The following is an 18,336-nucleotide window of genomic DNA, read 5'->3' on the forward strand; positions in this document are numbered from 1 at the left end:
TCTCGCCCATGCAACCTCAATTTTAAATGTCTTGCTGTGATGTTCTTCCATCCCCAGAAAATGCTGCTGCTGGTGGGGTTGCTGGGGGGAAGAAGGCCTCAAAGAAAAAGGGTTCTTCCTTCCAGACCGTCTCAGCTGTCTTCAGGGTGAGTTCAGTAAGACAAACATCCCCAAACATCCATGGTTGACTTTTTCCCTTAAAATCAAGTCTTTTGGAAAGGAAAAATACCTTTCTACACAAATAAGTCACTACTTATCTGTCTATTCCATAGGAAAATCTTGGAAAGCTGATGACTAACTTGAAGTGTACCCATCCACATTTTGTGAGGTGTCTTATTCCTAATGAAACAAAGACACCAGGTATGGTCACATATTATATATGTTACATAGTATTATTGTAAGCTGATAATTGAATAATGCATAATTGCAAGTTTCTTAATATAATACATCATATGCAGCTTTGGTTATGCCCATACGGTTCTTTACTTCAATTCAGGTGTGATGGACAATCATCTGGTTATCCACCAGTTAAGGTGTAATGGAGTTCTAGAGGGCATCAGAATCTGCAGGAAGGGCTTTCCAAGTAGAATCTCATATGGGGATTTCAAGCAGAGGTAACATCTACAGTGTTTAGCTGTAAAGTGTGCAGTGATATACTGAAACCATCTCTAAACGATTAAATAAATAAACAATAAACAATAAATAAAGCATAAACAACACGCCTCTCACCCGCAGATACAAAATATTGAATTCCAGCGTGATCCCAGAGGGTCAGTTCATGGACAACAAGAAAGCCTCAGAGAAGCTCTTGGGGTCGATTGATGTAGACCACAGTCAGTACAAATTAGGACATACTAAGGCAGGTTTTTACACGGACCTAATTCACCAATTGATTAATTGACTTTACACACCTAGTACAAGACTCTTCAGGCGCAGTTTTCTTATTAGTATCTTAATTGTCTTATCACCATATAGTTTTGGGATCTGACATTAATAAAGACATTCTGAAATGTGTATTATTGCACTGTTTCGAAAATTATCCTGTCACGTTCCACTAATACAGGAAGGACAGGCAGGTCTCAGATCTCCATTTTTGCATTGCAGGTGTTCTTCAAGGCCGGTCTGCTCGGGACCCTGGAAGAGATGCGGGACGACAGACTGGCCTCCCTCATTACCACCACTCAGGCTCTGTGCCGAGGCTTCCTCATGAGGGCTGACTATCTCAAGATGACTGAGAGAAGGTGAGCAGAAGAACGAAGGAAGACAGACTCTTGCATGTCGAGGCGTAGGTCTGTGATTTATGCTCTGAGAACAAAGAGAGGACATATTTCAGTCTCGACCCTTAGATTTGTCCTGTCTGTGTTGCCATTAAAACTTAACTTGAAGGCCTGAGCCAGTACATTTGTGTGACTCACTTCTGACCCTCATCTGTTCTTCATTATACTGCAGTGCTGATTTTAAGATTTATAACCGAGGGATGAGGAACTCCCTAAGATAATTATTAGTGCCATTTTAAAAGAGTAATTAAAATTGTTTAATTATTATTTTTAAAGAGAAGCCATCTACACCATCCAATACAACATCCGCTCGTTCATGAATGTGAAACACTGGCCATGGATGAAGCTCTACTTTAAGATTAAGCCCCTGCTAAAGAGTGCAGAGACAGAGAAAGAAATGGCCACAATGAAGGTGGAGTTCACCAAGTGCAAGGACGACCTGACCAAAGCAGAGACAAAGAGAAAAGAGCTGGAAGCTAAACTTGTCACCCTACTCCAGGAGAAGAACGACTTACAGCTACAAGTTCACAGCGTGAGTTTTTCTAAATGTACATTTTTGTGCAGTGATTTTGTTTTGTTTTGCCACAGCATATTCTTTGTTCAAGATGTACAGGTAACATGAAATACATTTAAAAAAGGCATATTTTAATTACATTAAACAATCAACTAACCAAATTCTATGCATCATTTCATTTAATTCTCTCCTGAAAGCTTTGGCGTTGTGTTTGCAGTCAAATGTCTACAGTAATATCAGACAATGATCCTAATCACCAATAGAGCCTTTGCTCTAAGGGGGTCCAGGCTCTGGGCTCTGTAAAGTGCCTTGAGACAGTTGTATTGTTCTGGCGCTATATAAATAAAATTGAATTGAATTGAATTGAATTACAATGCATCATCAGGAGACTGAGGGCCTTGCAGATTCTGAAGAGAGGTGTGAGGGCCTGATCAAGAGTAAAATACAACTTGAGGCCAAGATGAAAGAGCTGAGCGAGAGAGTTGACGAAGAGGAGGAGGTGAACGCTGAGCTGGCATCCAAGAAGAGAAAGCTAGAGGACGAGTGCTCCGACCTAAAGAAAGACCTAGACGACATGGAGCTGACACTGGCTAAAATGGAGAAGGAAAAACATGCAACGGAAAACAAGGTGAACGTCGCAAGTCAATCAGTCTTCTTTAAAGTAACACTATGCAACAATTTGACACTTTTTAAGGTATGGTTTTATAGGCAAATGGTTTTGCTACCATCCTCAAATTCATTTGATAGCATATGGTTATGTGAAGGACAGATAAACACCTCTGTCTTCCCCACTAGCCACCCAAGATATGCCTTATGTAGTTCGGTGTAACGGGCTGGAACCCCCTGAAAAATGGAAGAAAAGCTTTCACACGCATGAAATTCGCAGCTACAGCCAAAAGACACCAGTTAGTGTGTTGACAAGCTTCTATCATTGTCAACTGGGCTGTTGGTGGTGTTTGCAAGGTTTTTGCATGCCTTTTAGGTAGTTAGCTTACTAGTTTACGAACAGAACTCCATATTGCTGCTTAAAGTACAATATGGTATAATGAACCAGAACTCATATACTGTATGTTTGGTAACTTTAGGTGAAAAATCTCACAGAAGAGCTGGCTGGTATGGATGAGACTGTTGCCAAACTTTCGAAGGAGAAGAAAGCACTCCAAGAGGCACACCAGCAAGTACTTGATGATCTCCAAGCAGAGGAAGACAAAGCCATCACTCTGTCAAAGACCAAAGTTAAACTTGAACAACAAGTTGACGATGTGAGTGTGTTATTAATGTTGACTATCTATTACCCTTTTTTTTCTAAATTGCTGAACATAAATAGTGTTTTTATTGTGTGTATTTTATAGTTGGAAGGTTCATTGGAGCAAGAGAAAAAAATTCGCATGGATCTTGAAAGAGCCAAAAGGAAGCTAGAGGGGGACCTGAAGCTGACTCATGAGTCTATTATGGATCTGGAGAATGACAAGCAGCAGTTAGATGAAAAACTTAAAAAGTATGAAACAGTACACAGTGCCATACACATACTATGACACTGAACTCCATAGTATGCTAAATGATTAAGCTCTGTGGTACTTTGTTCCCAACAGAAAAGATTTGGAAGTGAGTCAGCTCCTGAGCAAGATTGAAGATGAGCAAAGTTTGGGAAACCAGCTACAGAAGAAGATCAAAGAACTCCAGGTATTTCCTCCATAAAGTTACCAAATCTCATTACAGTTGAAGGAGAGCCGTCCTCCTCATCTTCATTGCGATTGCTTCTACAGGCTCGAATCGAGGAACTAGAGGAGGAGATCGAATCTGAGCGTGCCACCAGAGCCAAAGTGGAGAAACAAAGAACTGACCTGTCCAGGGAGCTCGAGGAGATCAGTGAGAGGCTCGAGGAGGCCGGCGGCGCCACCGCAGCCCAGATCGAGATGAACAAGAAGCGCGAGGTTGAGTTGCACAAGCTGCGACGCACCCTGGAGGAGTCCACCCTGCAGAACGAGGCCACCGCAGCCAGTCTGCGCAAGAAGCACGCTGACACGGTCGCAGAACTGGCTGAGCAAATCGACAACCTCCAACGCGTCAAACAAAAACTGGAGAAGGAGAAAAGTGAATACAAAATGGAAATTGATGACCTGGTTAGCAATATGGAATCTGTGGCCAAATCAAAGGTGACATATCAAGGTCAAACTGAGCTAAAACATACCGAAATTTCCATCAAACATTTGACAAAAGTATTTATCTTTTTTTTCTGATAAACTCTGTTCTCATACTTAAAAGGGCAACTTCGAGAAGTTATGCCGCAATTTAGAAGACCAGCTCAGCGAATACAAAGCAAAACATGACGAAAACACCCGTCAGATCAATGACATCAATGCCCAAAGGGCAAGGCTTCAAACTGAAAATGGTAACCGAAAAATGATACCAAAAATAATAACCAAACTATTTTAATTAGTGTACAGTTTAAGATTTTTTTTCCCTCTCTTAGGCGAGTTTTCCCGTCAGCTGGAGGAGAAAGAAGCAATGGTCTCTCAGATGTCTCGATTTAAGCAAACCTTCAGTCAGCAGATTGAAGATCTGAAGAGGCAGGTTGAAGAGGAAACAAAGGTGTTTATTTTTTCACTGATGCTTATCCTAACCACACTACATCTTCACCAAAATACATGTATCTTTCTGTAAACCAGAAATCAACAATCAGTATTGCTTCAAATAACTGGAATGAATAAAACAAGATATAAAAGGATGAGTATAGATTTGTTTTATAGCTCTATAGATTAAAGTCATGTTATTCCACTGAGCATACTATGAATTTATTTTAATACTTAACTTGCACTTACAGTAGTTACATTCCTGCACTTTTTTTTTATTTCTTACGTAAAGCTGTATTTATTGTTACACTAGGTCTCTATTGCTCTTAGCTTGATTGTTCTCTCATTTGCACGTCACTCTGGATAAAAGTGTCTGCTTAATGACTAAAAATGAAACCTCCAGACACAAAAACTGTTTCTTCCCCCTTGCCGTCACACTACTGAACAATTAACCCATAGCATATATATTTATCTGAACAATTAACCCATAACATATATATTTATCCACTGAAGCATATATATTTATCCCTGCGCTTCTTGCACTCTCCTCTTCTTCTTTGCACTACTGTTGTAAAAATTCACAGCTCCTGTATACTTTCTTAAACTTCATAGACCATTGCACTGTTTGTTTTTGCATTGTGTTGTTATGTTTATTTTGTGTAAGCACATTGAGAGCCAGTTCACCAGGTCAAATTCCTTGTTTGTGCAAACTTACTTGGCCAATTAAATCTGATTCTGATTCTGAAATGTAAATGTTTCCAGGCCAAAGGTGCCCTTGCCCATGCTGTTCAGTCCGCCCGCCATGACTGTGAGCTGCTCAGAGAGCAGTATGAGGAGGAGCAAGAGGCCAGGGGCGAGCTCAAGAAGGGCATGTCCAGGGTTAACGGAGAGGTGGCGCAGTGGAGAACCAAATACGAGACTGATGCCATTCAACGCACCGAGGAGCTAGAGGAGGCCAAGTACAACACAGCAGCCAAAACCACACTCTATTTGAATTAAGGCTTGATTTTTAAACATAGTGGTTTCTGTAGCTCATGGTGACATTATTTAAAACAGACGTGCCTGTCTAGAGACAAATGATCCTTGACAATACGATAACAAAGCACATTATTTAATCCTCCTGTCAGAAAAAAGCTTGCTCAGCGCCTGCAGGAGGCGGAGGAATCCATCGAGGCTGTGAGCGCTAAGTGCTCCTCATTAGAGAAGACCAAGCAGAGACTGCAGGGGGAAGTGGAAGACCTCATGGCAGATGTGGAGAGGGCAAATGCCCAAGCAGCTGTCCTTGATAAAAAGCAAAGGAATTTTGATAAGGTGCTGCTCCAGAGACACCCCCCCCCCCACACACACACACACACACACACACACAATGACTTAATGCGTTTTACTTGTTTATTTTTTTTTATTGCCACTTCTCCTTTTCAGTCTAATGTAGAGTGTCTATTCTTAGAACTAAACTAATGTCTGATTCCAGCAGTGTCCTATGTAATAGAAAAGTCATCAGGAGAGCACAGACACTTGAAAAAAATGGTCTGTTCTCTATCAAAACAGACCCCTCCACAAACAAAGGGAATGATGGTGACATTCAGTGTTAGAGAATTTTCAAGCAAAGTTTAGTGCTTAAGCTACAAATAGAACCAATGAAATACTGGATACTTGAGAAGATAACTGTACATGAAAAGAGAAAGTACTGATAAGACATCAACATGTTTATATCCACGCATCCAAAATATGTCTCATTTGCATTTATCTTTTTAGATTATTGCGGAGTGGAAGCAGAAGTATGGGGAGAGCCAGGCGGAGCTGGAGGGGACCCAGAAAGAGAGCCGTTTCCTCAGCACAGAGATCTTCAAGATGAAGAACTCCTACGAGGAGACTCTGGACCATCTGGAGACCCTGAAAAGGGAAAACAAGAACCTCCAGCGTACGGCAGATGTCATGAGACTTTTTTCCCCTTCTTTTTCAAAAAGGTTTATTATACAGCTTTGCCAAGCTATTGATCAAAATGGTGTCTCTTGTCTTGCCAGAGGAAATTTCTGATCTCACGGAACATCTAGGAGAAAATGGGAAAGCCATTCATGAGCTTGAGAAGTCCAAGAAGCAAACTGACTCTGAGAAGTCTGATATCCAAACTGCCTTAGAAGAGGCTGAGGTGAAAATGTTCCACAGATAAAAAATAAACAACTTTTTTATTATGTTCTGAATTTTAGTGTAACTGTGTTTTGATATTATTTTGTTATATTAATATTAATATTTGTATCCGCTGTCATTCTCAGGCATCACTGGAGCATGAAGAATCCAAGATCCTTCGCATCCAGTTAGAGCTTACCCAGGTGAAATCTGAGGTGGAGAGGAAGGCCTCGGAGAAAGATGAGGAAATCGAGCAGATCAAGCGAAACAACCAAAGGGTCATAGAAACCATGCAGTCCACCTTGGACGCAGAGATTCGAAGCAGGAATGACGCCTTGCGCATTAAGAAGAAGATGGAGGGAGACCTAAATGAGATGGAGATTCAGTTGAGCCACGCCAACCGGCAGTCTGCGGAATGTCAGAAGCAGCTAAGGAATGTCCAAGTTCAAGTCAAGGTCCACCAAATGTCTTTGTATTGGTCACTATAACATCTTAAGGCACTTGAACATATCCAGTGTAATCATTTTAACTTGTCTACGTACTACTGGTTTTGGTATGTCTAATGTTGGAAAGGTGTGATAGCTAAGGGTGTTTTGTTGTTCTGTGATGCATTGTAGGATATGACCATTCACCTTGATGAAGCCATCAGGTCTCAAGATGACCTGAAGGAGCAGGTGGTCATGGTGGAGCGCAGGAACACCCTCATGCAGGCCGAGATTGAGGAGCTGAGGGCAGCCCTGGAGCAGACGGAGAGAAGCCGTAAAATTGCCGAGCAGGAGCTGGTGGACGCCATCGAGCGAGTGGGACTTCTGCATGCTCAGGTCGGCATCTCTGTCACTACGTGCATCCCCCTCCTCCATGTTCAGTCAGGTGTATGGGTTTCATTGTTCTCATGTGGTGATCTGGTTTTGTCTTCTCGGTCGAATCCAGAACATGAGTCTGGTAAACACTAAAAAGAAGCTGGAAACGGACGTGAATCACCTGCAGGGTGAGGTGGAGGATGCTGTCCAAGAGGCCAGGAATGCTGAGGAGAAGGCCAAAAGGGCCATCACTGATGTAGGTGTCTGCTACCATACTACCGTTTCATTACATCTTTTCATTACAAAGGAACCTACCGACAGATAAACAGCAAAAATCCCATGCCGAGAGAAAGCAACTTTTTATATGCTGAATGAGGTTTTACTGGTTTCAAAACACATTCAACAGCTTCCATTTTTGGAAATGAATGATCTGTCCTCAGGTCTTTTGCTCATATCAAATCAACCACCGTTATGCAATTATATGAAATAGACTTTCACAAAATACCACTCCTGTGACCAACAAACCAGGTGGTTCACCATCTACCTGGTGTATTTTTGATATGCCATGTTAATACACCCAGGCGGCCATGATGGCCGAGGAGCTCAAGAAAGAACAGGACACCAGTGGACATTTGGAGCGCATGAAGAAGAACCTTGAAATCTCAGTCAAAGACCTGCAGCTGCGTCTGGATGAGGCAGAGAACATGGCTTTGAAAGGGGGGAAGAAACAGCTTCAGAAATTGGAGGCCAGGGTATCACATAATTAGCATTCCCCTGACATGATAGTATTCAGTTACCCAATAAATTATTGATTTCTATTTTGCTAAATTTTCTTAATGTTCCATTTTATAATTGATTGAAATCTGAATCAAACGTATTTTTTGTCTTGTGTAGGTCCGTGAATTGGAAAACGAGCTTGATGCTGAACAAAAACGTGGGGCAGAAGCCATCAAAGGTGTTCGCAAATATGAGAGGAGAGTGAAGGAGCTCACCTATCAGGTCGTTCAATCAGGGTTTAATTCACATGTAAACAATAAAAGACTTGGTAATCCATCTCACCCAAATTAACCAATTTTATTCCCTGCTGGTCACAGACTGAGGAGGACAAGAAGAACGTCCAGCGCCTTCAAGATCTGGTGGACAAGCTTCAGCTGAAATTGAAAGGTTACAAACGACAGGCAGAGGAAGCTGTGAGTTTCTCTTAATCAATATACAGTATTCAGACATCAAGCTTTTAGCACAAATGCAGACTTTTCAACACCCTTCAAATTACTTATAGCTATATTGATGAGTCTTTGACTGTGTCCCACTCATAGGAAGAACAGGCTAACACTCACCTGTCCAAGGTCAGGAAGCTGCAACATGAGCTGGAGGAAGCTGAGGAGAGGGCTGACATCTCTGAGTCTCAAGTCAACAAACTCAGAGTCAAAAGCCGTGATGTCAGCAAGGTAAACATTCTTTCACCCTCAGATCAATATAAGGCTATGATAGGGAGAAGCAGTATATTCTCAAGTAGATTTGTTACACTATAGGCCCAAGAAGTTTTTTACTTATATTTTAGACATACATTGAAATGAGTAATATATTCTGATACTAATTCTGTCTTTACTGCCTCTCAGCCTGAACCTTAATGGAGGATTCGGAGGTGGATTTGAACCTCCCTCTTCTGCATGAAGTAGAGCTACTTAATGGGAGTTCGATCAAGTTCAATCAACATCTATAAATCACTGAATCTGAATGGTTGGAAACAGTTAGCTTTATGTGTTAATGTGTGTATTAAATAAAATACAAGCATCATATTCCTGCTGTAGTGAGTCTTCTTTCACCTCTTCACAGAATAGCACATAGTGATATTCCCACTTTCTTATTAGACCTCTTCACCGTCTAGTTTTAGGCATAATCCGTAAGAGAAAAGGTCCAAATGAGGACATCAGTCCGGAAAAGCATGCCTATATATATGTTTTTAGGAAAAAGGTTCTATTTCCTTGGCTAACCCTGATGGTTCTATATAGCACCCCCATGAACCATTTGTTCTAAGAGTGTACAGTCCAAGTGTAAAGATGGTTGGTTGTTGTTTGAATCAAGTGTTTCAGTGGTTGAATCTGAAAAAATCTCTTATTATTATAATTAGCATGATAGTTTTCTCTGACAAGTGATCACTACCGAGACCGCACGTCATTAGGGGAGCCACACCACAGCTGTTCTAGTGATGTCACTACTTAATGTCGCATGGTCTTTTACCGCCATCTCCTGGTTTATTACACTACTGCAGCAGAAAGGATGTACGTTTTTTGTCGTCTGCTTTTCAAAAGAAACTTAATTTCAGAGGTCTACGCTTAGGAGGTGCTGATTGCAGATTTCAAGTACTGTACTTAAATACCTTTTAGAGATAGAGAAAGGGTTATCATAAGTCAAAATGTTTTGTACGAATGAGTCTTAGTTGCGACGTCTATCTCATCTGAGTAAGCAGGCCACAATACGGAACCATCATTAGGCTTCTTGAAGATTTGACAAATCCATTCAGACGCACAAAAAATGTGAAACCATTTTTGACGGGGGCCTTTTAAACTAAGTTTGTTATTAGGCGGTTTTTCTCATTTGTATTCCGTTTTTAAACGAACAAGTCAACACTGGAGCCTAACTCAAATGCGCTTGAATGACAAATCAAGAAATGTGCAGAAAATAAACCAAAATAGCAATCATGCGATTCACAGGTCTTGCCTACTCGTGAAAAACATACTTTTACATTTCGCTCGGTGTAACCTAAATACATTTCCCACGTTGAGACAGCTTCGTTTGTCATCAAGTCTCACTTTTTCAGTGTAAACAACGATAGAAGCTAAGCGCCTCAAGGTGTTATTTTGGCAACATGCAGGCGAGTCCAACCATACAACCCACTAACTTGCGCGCTATGCGACTCATGAAACAACACGAGTCGGCTGGAGTGCACTGCCTCGCTATGTCATTCAGTGTGGCGTAAGGCAAGGAAGGGTTGGCTTAGTAGAAAGAGTTTTTCATACACACAAACACGCTCTCATTCACTCGCTGGTGAAGCAACACGCAGCATAGGTCTCACTTATGCTGTGACTGAAATAGTGACATTAGACAGGCTACGTCAGATAATTTAACGTTTTAAAGAGAACCAGGGGATTAATACCATAATCGCTGACATCATCTTGTGAGATATAACTGCTCCAAGACTTTGATTTGGTTTAAGTACAGACTTCATTGGACACGGACTAAACAGTGAAAGTTTGCAATGTCTGGATCTTACTGTAGAAGTTTGTATGCCTTCAGCGGAGAGCAACACCAACTTGGTTTGAGATTCGAGGCGGGGGAAATTATAAAAATAACTCAACCTTTGTCTGGCGGATGGTGGGAAGGAGAGAAGGATGGAGAGAGGGGATGGTTTCCCTCAAGTTACGTTCAGGTCTTGGAGGTAAGACATTAATGTATTTTCCAAAACAGCTCTCTAAATTCCCACACAATGTGTCCACACAAAAGACCCATGCGTAGGTGAAATTGGCTGGTCTAGGCTCCATTGGGAAAGAAGTTTTTCATTATTGTTCCCTTCCCTCGTAATGATTTGATTCTTTTTTCACAATAACTCGTGTCATCATGATACTTTTTTTTTTTTTTTTTTTCCAAATAATTGCCCCATATTGTTAACGTACAGTGATGCAGTTTAAGGTGCTTATACACTGTAAGGACCTAGACAAACTTCGGACTTTCTCAAAAAAGGGCGGATTCGCACACATGGTTTGGGAATGCTGGCGTTTCAGTGGGCGAATAGTTCATCATTGTGGGTTACTCGTATCAGATAACAACCCATTTCTCACACGTTGCTTCCTCATTCCAAGCACATTCCTTTGAAACATCTAGACGTCTGCATAGATGCTTGCTGTAAAAGCATGTGGTACCCGAGGAACTTTCAGACATACCAAGAGAGATTGCCCGGACAAGACCACCGTAGTATTTTTTTCCTGAAGGAAAATAACAACTCATTAAAACAAACGTGTTGTCACCTGTGTACTAAAGCTAGCCTGTCAAAATACGTTCAGTATACAGAAAGCAAGAAATATACGCCGACATTTGAACGGATCGAGCCTAGAGGGTGTGGATCTGTAGAGTGGTGAGATAGCAAAGCAGAAAAGGAAAAGGCGGGGTGATAAATAAGCACATGAATCAAACATAAACCTTTGTGTAAAGTTTCCATCCAGAGGGAGTCAGTTTCAGGAGTATCTGACAGTTTGAAACAGGTTCTCTGTGTGTGGGAAATGTGGCAGGTGGGAACTATAGTTTCCTCCATTGCAGACAGGTTTTCATTGAAAGGGTCCTTGTTAGAGGAAACTCATTAGTTCTTTAGTGGAAAAGCAGGTTTACTGGCTCCTATTAATTGAGCCTTACTGATTTCTCATGAGGGGATTGCATGCGGTTTCTCTTTCTAAGTTGCATTCATGAACCATTCAACCTTCTGAAAGTAATTTAAATATCATCAGCCTCATGCATGTCTGTGCCCCTGCCAAACTGATAAACGGTAAAAAGATTCCTGGAATGTGTCCATATGTTCTGCTCATCGTATCTGAATTGTAGTTACATATCTTAGCCTCTGATGTAACTGGATCAAGCTTGTTGATAGGCCAGCACAGACTGACCTTGGGCTCACTGTGCACTTGTGGTCTCAAGAGATAATCCTTACTCCAATTCATAACAACCAGAAAGAAAAGGTAAATCTGAAGTATGACACACTCAAACTTAATTGCACAGGAACTTAGTTTTGCGTAAACAGTTCCATTTCATGGCTTAATAACTTTGGTCTGGATTTTAAAGGGAAGTTTATGGAGGGAAAATGCCATGTGGTGACACCAGCAGAAAAAGAAGAACCAGCCCCGAGAAATGTTAAGCAAATGATTAAACCCAGGAACTGCCACCTTTCGCAGGCACAGTGCAGACAGCGTGTTCGTTTGTCACATGCACATCGCATCACATCCTGTTTGTATTGCAACTGCAAGGACATGTGTAAAATCAACAGTGATGCTGATACATGCTTTGCATAGAGGACGAAGACAGATTTAAAGGCACATTTAGACCTTCATTGATTTGTTCTACACTTAATTGACTTATGTAGCATTGCAGAACTCAAAGCATTGAATCGAACAACTGTCAGTATAAGGTGGCACACATCACAGTCTAATACTGGTGTGGACTTCATTAGAACAGTGAAAATACAAGAAGAGTTTCTGGGTGGCCATAAATATAGAAATGAGAGACATTAGAGGGTGAGTCATGACAGAGCAACTGAATTGATTGCCCCTGAGGAAATGAAGTGGAACCGGGACTTGAAGATTGGGGCGGAAAGTGGGATGAGCCATTAAGCGCTGTTGATCAGCCATTTAATGTCAATCGGATTGTGATGAGCCAATTGAGAGCACTCTAACTGGCCTCTGTTGTCTATCAAAACATGATAAAACATCAGGTGAGATTAATGCTAGTCAGATGTGTTGACAAAACAATTTGCACATCCTGATGTGAGTGGCACAGAAAAACCTTCCCTGATGTTGGACTGTCATATTCGCTTTTTTCATCATATGGTTATAGGAAGGAACTGATTGGAGGGTAATTACATTTATCGAGCAGTCTGTGTGTTTTCTTAATGTGTTATTTGTTATTACCCTTGTTGCCATGGAAGGATGCACTTGTTCCTCTTGCTGTGTGTCATCCATGCCCACTGTGTGTGTGTGTGTGTGTGTGTGTTTGTGTATGTGTATGAGTGTGTGTTTCCTCTCCCCGTGTTCTGCCTAGCTTAGCCATGTGCAAGAACACATACTACACCCAGACACCCCCGAGCTGGCGCAGAGAGAAACTCACAGAGGCTGGCACTCTGGATGCAACCGACTAAACTTTCACAGCTGAGCTGCTGGTTACCTAAGGCTGCCCCTCTCCAGTTGCCCATGTGTTTCCACTTCGGTAGCACCTCCGTCGTGTCCAAACCGGCTACACATGGTTTGCTACATTAAGGGAAGTTATGACGGAGTCTGAAATGTAGGCCCTCCGTATGAGGCTCTGTTTCATAATGTTTACAATTGAGAATTGCAAACATATACTGGTTTTGTCCTTTTTACATTTAATTTTCACACCCAAGCAGGCAGAACACGTATTAGCTGGGCTATGCTGTATGCTCCCACACCAAAGTTTGACGTAAGTGAGTTTATGAGTGTTTTAATGAGAGCTCGAGCAGGTGTTAAAGTTGTCTGTTTGACACCGGTAGCACACTAGAAATACATAGCCACCCTTCACATTCTTCCTGGAATTTTTTAGGATGTCATTAATTACTTGAGTAAGTGGTGAGTTAAAGGTAGATGAGACCAATTGTGGTGAAAAACAGGTCTCCCGAAGGAACGTCACCAGTTTCCTCTTTTAAGTTTTTGATGTTTCAAGGCAGACAGCACATTTTTATGCAATTATGTGGAAAACCCCACAAAAGTCGTAAGAAATTGTGTCATACCACAGAGCAGTATTACAGAACTACGACGTTGTCAGCATGTGCGTTTTTCTCTTCCCTTTTACAACAAACGTACATCAGCAGCAGTGAGGTGTATCAGTAAATTGAGCCCCTGCTTATTGATCGGAAACATAAATACAGCCATAAATAGGATGCCCTCCTTGGCCCGGTCTCGCTGTGGAAGTGAAGCCGAGAGGAGTCCCACTTGGAGGACCAGGCAAGGCCATGCAGACATGGCCAGCGCAAACCCCACACAGACCACGAAAGACAGCGGGAGGACAGAGCGGGCCTTGTTGGGTCAGACTAAGAACCGGTGCTCTCTCACACTGTCGGCCATTGTTTGCCTCCATCATCCGTGGGAGAGGAGTCCCTCCCCACATCTGCTAACGAGACTGCAGGGATAAACCTGACATCTGGCAAAACCAAAACACCCCAAAAAAATTCTCTCCCTCCAAAATACAAAGCAGTGTGGTTGTAGAGAGAACATGCGTCTTTCTCGCTTGAAATGGCTGTTTTGGGGAGCTGGGGGCGAGGGTGGAGTTGGTTGGGGAACCCATGTAATAAGTCTAGCTGGGGGAGGAGAGGCGGAAAAAAGTCATTCATCCCATGCTGCTTCATGTCATGAGGTCCGCTGCCGGGGCGGTAATTAACTCCCAGACACGTGTGAGAAATTCCCCCGGCGCTGTGGTTCTCACGGCTCCCCGAGACGCTTGCGCTGGCCGAGTGGCGCAGATCAGTTTGGTAACTCTCCGTTCCTCCCACCCCTCTGGGTGTTAAGCCATCCCAGTGCAGCCATCACTACAGTTTGGGAGACTCTGGTTTGGTACTTTTGTTTCTTAGCCAAGTAGCTATGTATGGTATAATTACTAAAGTGTAGTATCTGCATCACATTATATCAACCAATCAGCCGTCTATCACAAATTACCCCATGACCTTGGTGTTACAAGCACCTTGTGTTGGGAAGAAAGACAGACAGTGATATGGCATCAGCTTGTGAAAGCTACTCTACCCGTGACCGTGATATGATAGCCACATTGCTCTGCCATTGAGCTCCATAAACACCACACGCTAGCACAAGTGTGACTGTGCCTCGTGAAAAGGCAGATGCCAACTTGGACATGGCATCTGCCTCCCCCTTGTCATTTTGTCAAGCCTACTCAGAGGGAGAGGAAACATCTGAGTCAGAGAGTGTGAATTCACCACAGTGGTGGAAAAGTAGAGGTGTAGAAAGAAGTGCACAGTTCACAAGTGGTTTTAAAGGTGTGAAGGGAGAAAGCCCCTCCGAGGGAAACTGACACCCTGTAAAAGAGAGAAAAAAAGATTGCCAAACCGCTAATCACTGTGAAAGTGATGACATGATCTCAGCAATAATAGGAAACAGGCATTTCCCTCCCTGACACCTATGCTGGCCTTCACATGCAGTCAGGATGCGATAGGTAAGGTAAACACAGACAGAATGTAGACCTGCATGGACGGGTTACTGTTTACCCATTTAGTTTACGACAGTAAGTGAAATTGTATGTATATTTTAAATACAGTATATGGTTTTATAAGCAATATAACTTGGTGTTGAGACCAGGAATGTTCATTGTGTAACTGGCTCGAGTTTGCTTTTTTGAGGCTGGTGATAATATGCATAATTCTGGTATCAGAAGAATAATGTTTTCAGCACATCGAGCAGTGAACTGTTCTCAGAACAGTGTCGTTGCCACTGACTCTGACAATGTAAAAAGAAAGTGACAGTTAAGTTCACGCCTGCATAGTATGGTATTGTTAAGGGCACTGATAGAATGGAAAAAGTGGTCAACAAAGTTTTACTATAAAACACTGGAATGTAGGCCTATGAACAGGAAATACTTTTTCTGCAGTGATATTTTTAAACAAAGTTTTACCCTACCACCATGGCTACTACAAGCTAAACTGGGACACTTCCATGAGAATATTATAACTCTTTGCAAGCCCTAGCTCTAGGGCTTAGGATATTTTAATTTTGCCGAAGTTCATGGGTAGTGGTACCCTAACACAGGAATCTTAAACCCACGCAGACCCTGACCCTTCTGACTGTCCAGATGTTCTAGCCAGAGGTCACTGGAGGACAAGCTGTGGTTCATGCATGGCCAGGTCAGGTTAGCGATGATTCAGCTCGGTCAGGAGGGCCTGAGTCACAGAGGCACTGCTCTGAGGCAGCTCATTTAAGTTGGATAAGAACCTTTCGCCGGAAAATCCTCTTACAAAACTTTGATGCTTATGCAGTTCCAGGACCAGTTCTCCATCCTGAGTGGAATCTATGAGTTGGTATGGTGACACACAGAGAAGTTTTAGCGACACGTGACATCATTTTGATGAGTGAGCATTTACTGAAATTGGAACGCTTTGAAAAAAAGGTAAAAGGAAAAGAATAAAGAGACATTAAATAGAATGGATAAAATGATTACAAAGTCACTCTGAGTCATCTTGTCATTTTAACGTGTTTTCAAGATAACATAATGATTTCTTACTTGAGTCCCTTCTTTTTAACCATGGTTTTTGGACTTTGCGGACTTCAAATGCCAAGCATTCCTTTAAACTGACTGTACATGTGTTTGAACTTCAGTGTGTGTGGCCTATTCAAAAGCCATTAATGTCCCAGAAAGCACCCCACTGCTCTTGAAAATGTATAATTTGTATCTGTAAACAGTTACAATAACAACTGTCTCTGCAGTGAATTATGGAGTCCTCCACCCTGAGAGAGTCCTAGAAATGGTATGTTAGAATCTATAGCAACAAGACTATATTTAAAAAATGTGCTTCTTCATCCAATTTCTCCGTACTCTTTCACCAGAGCATACCGTGGAACTGTAACTCTAGCTAGCGGTTGTGTGTGGGGATGGGACAGAGGACTGGGTGCTTTTTTTAGACTTTAAAACAGCCTGATCGACCTCTCCCACATGCCGTGGTATTTAAAGATTTCTTCCCTCATCATTTATCAGGTTATTCCCAAAATTTCCAGGCTGGGAGCCACCGGTCCTTTTTTAAATAAAAAGGGACACCGCTTTGCTTTGGAGCTGGTCGGAGTGGAGAGGCAGGCAACTGAGATTAGATTAAAAAAGAAAACAATGAAAGTCAATAATGTCCTGCCCAGGTGTCTCTCACACACACGTGCACACACACATACACACACAAACACATGACACATACACTTTCAAACACACACCAGATGCCTGGCAGCTTTCATACTCCTGTGTTTGTTACCTAAGCTCTTGACCTCTTGTTAATGGGCTCTTGACTGAAAGAGAACATCATCCATGTTTGGAAAGAAGAGGTTTCTCTGTTTGTATGACTACTTGTGTTGTAGCTAACAATCAGAGGCTCCCAAACAACTGAATGTTTTCACAGCTATTAGTTAGTAGTTGAGGATACAGTTCCTATCACTCCACAAAACTGTCAGCTCTCACTTGCAGCATGTGTAGGCAGCCTTGAGCTATGCTGAAACGGTCTGAGCAGTCACCCGCAGGCTGTCTGTTGCTGAAGAGGACCATCTGGAAGTTTGCATTATTTAATCTTAGCATATGCCAGCATGACGGCCAAGCAACAGCCTCAACAGTCCAGCTATCTGGTGAAATCATGGTGTCTTTGCACCTGCACAATCAAAGCCGAGTATTATTTATTTACAAATAAAGTATTGTTTGCATTTGTCATAGTGGAGGAAAGATTCTATGGTAGAGTGATTTGAGTTCCTGTCTTGTCACATGTGAGGGTGTTGAAATCACCAACGCGCTGGCACCGTTATTGACCAAAATAAAACTCTCTTCCTAAAATCTGATGGTTAGCCCTTATCTGGTAGATGAACTGTTCTTTCTAAACGCTTCACAAACCCCCCTCCACACTTCATTCTTCTATTTCGACTGAGATGACACATTCACACGGAGCAGAGAGAGGCGAACAGCGGCCTGCTTATCACACCGCTGATAATGAATGTCTGAACAAACACGGTTGCTTGTCCCCCTAGTGATCTAAGATTTCATTGTTCGCATTTGCTGGTGCAGAGCTCTGGTAAACGTTTATCAGCCTGATTGTGGGTAGCGTATGTCAAGCTCAGGGGTCCAGCTGTGTTTTCTGAGGAAATTCAGAGAGGAAATAGCTTTGGGGAACTTTCGCCTTCACCAAAGTGACACTGACTTCTGTGACTCTTTGGGTTGTCAGGAGGATGTTTCCCCTTCCACATTCCACTAGTTTAAATCTCTTTCTCTTGATACAAACATTAAAGACACACCCAGACCGTAATTCTGGCAGCATCTTTGTAAACACAAGACATGATTCTGCAAAACATTTGAAGTAACTGTTCATCATTAGTTACAGTCCCCATTCAGTTGACCTATTCTGGGCATACATAAATCTAAAATTTAGACAATATTCTGAAACAAACTTACTTATTTACTTTCATAATACTATGCCCTGTCTTTATTTCTTAAATATACTGACTTGTTAGGTTTGACCTATGATTTCCCCTGTCAAATACACTTCTTAGTCATTCTCAAGGAAATATATTTAGTGAACACGGATG

At 42.1% G+C, this 18,336-nt stretch overlaps 1 protein-coding gene across 1 annotated transcript in view; it reads left to right on the forward strand.

Moving 5' to 3' along the window:
• The window catches only part of LOC308362767 (myosin heavy chain, fast skeletal muscle-like), a gene marked incomplete at both ends in the record, with an annotated part of 30,156 nt that overhangs the window by 4,101 nt on the left and 7,719 nt on the right, over positions 1-18,336 (forward strand). The window contains 24 exons of the mRNA XM_080835494.1: positions 58-146; positions 273-360; positions 497-614; positions 736-859; positions 1,105-1,241; positions 1,554-1,809; positions 2,177-2,419; positions 2,877-3,053; positions 3,144-3,289; positions 3,384-3,474; positions 3,558-3,947; positions 4,057-4,183; positions 4,265-4,383; positions 5,127-5,323; positions 5,492-5,675; positions 6,120-6,285; positions 6,389-6,513; positions 6,638-6,946; positions 7,109-7,312; positions 7,422-7,547; positions 7,873-8,043; positions 8,186-8,290; positions 8,386-8,481; positions 8,608-8,739. Of these exons, the coding sequence (XP_080691620.1) occupies positions 58-146; positions 273-360; positions 497-614; positions 736-859; positions 1,105-1,241; positions 1,554-1,809; positions 2,177-2,419; positions 2,877-3,053; positions 3,144-3,289; positions 3,384-3,474; positions 3,558-3,947; positions 4,057-4,183; positions 4,265-4,383; positions 5,127-5,323; positions 5,492-5,675; positions 6,120-6,285; positions 6,389-6,513; positions 6,638-6,946; positions 7,109-7,312; positions 7,422-7,547; positions 7,873-8,043; positions 8,186-8,290; positions 8,386-8,481; positions 8,608-8,739 (3,920 nt within the window). The remainder of the gene's footprint in view (positions 1-57; positions 147-272; positions 361-496; positions 615-735; positions 860-1,104; positions 1,242-1,553; positions 1,810-2,176; positions 2,420-2,876; positions 3,054-3,143; positions 3,290-3,383; positions 3,475-3,557; positions 3,948-4,056; positions 4,184-4,264; positions 4,384-5,126; positions 5,324-5,491; positions 5,676-6,119; positions 6,286-6,388; positions 6,514-6,637; positions 6,947-7,108; positions 7,313-7,421; positions 7,548-7,872; positions 8,044-8,185; positions 8,291-8,385; positions 8,482-8,607; positions 8,740-18,336) is intronic.

This window comes from Sprattus sprattus (assembly GCF_963457725.1).
Source record: "Sprattus sprattus genome assembly, chromosome: 3".
NCBI classification, from domain to species: domain Eukaryota; kingdom Metazoa; phylum Chordata; class Actinopteri; order Clupeiformes; family Clupeidae; genus Sprattus; species Sprattus sprattus.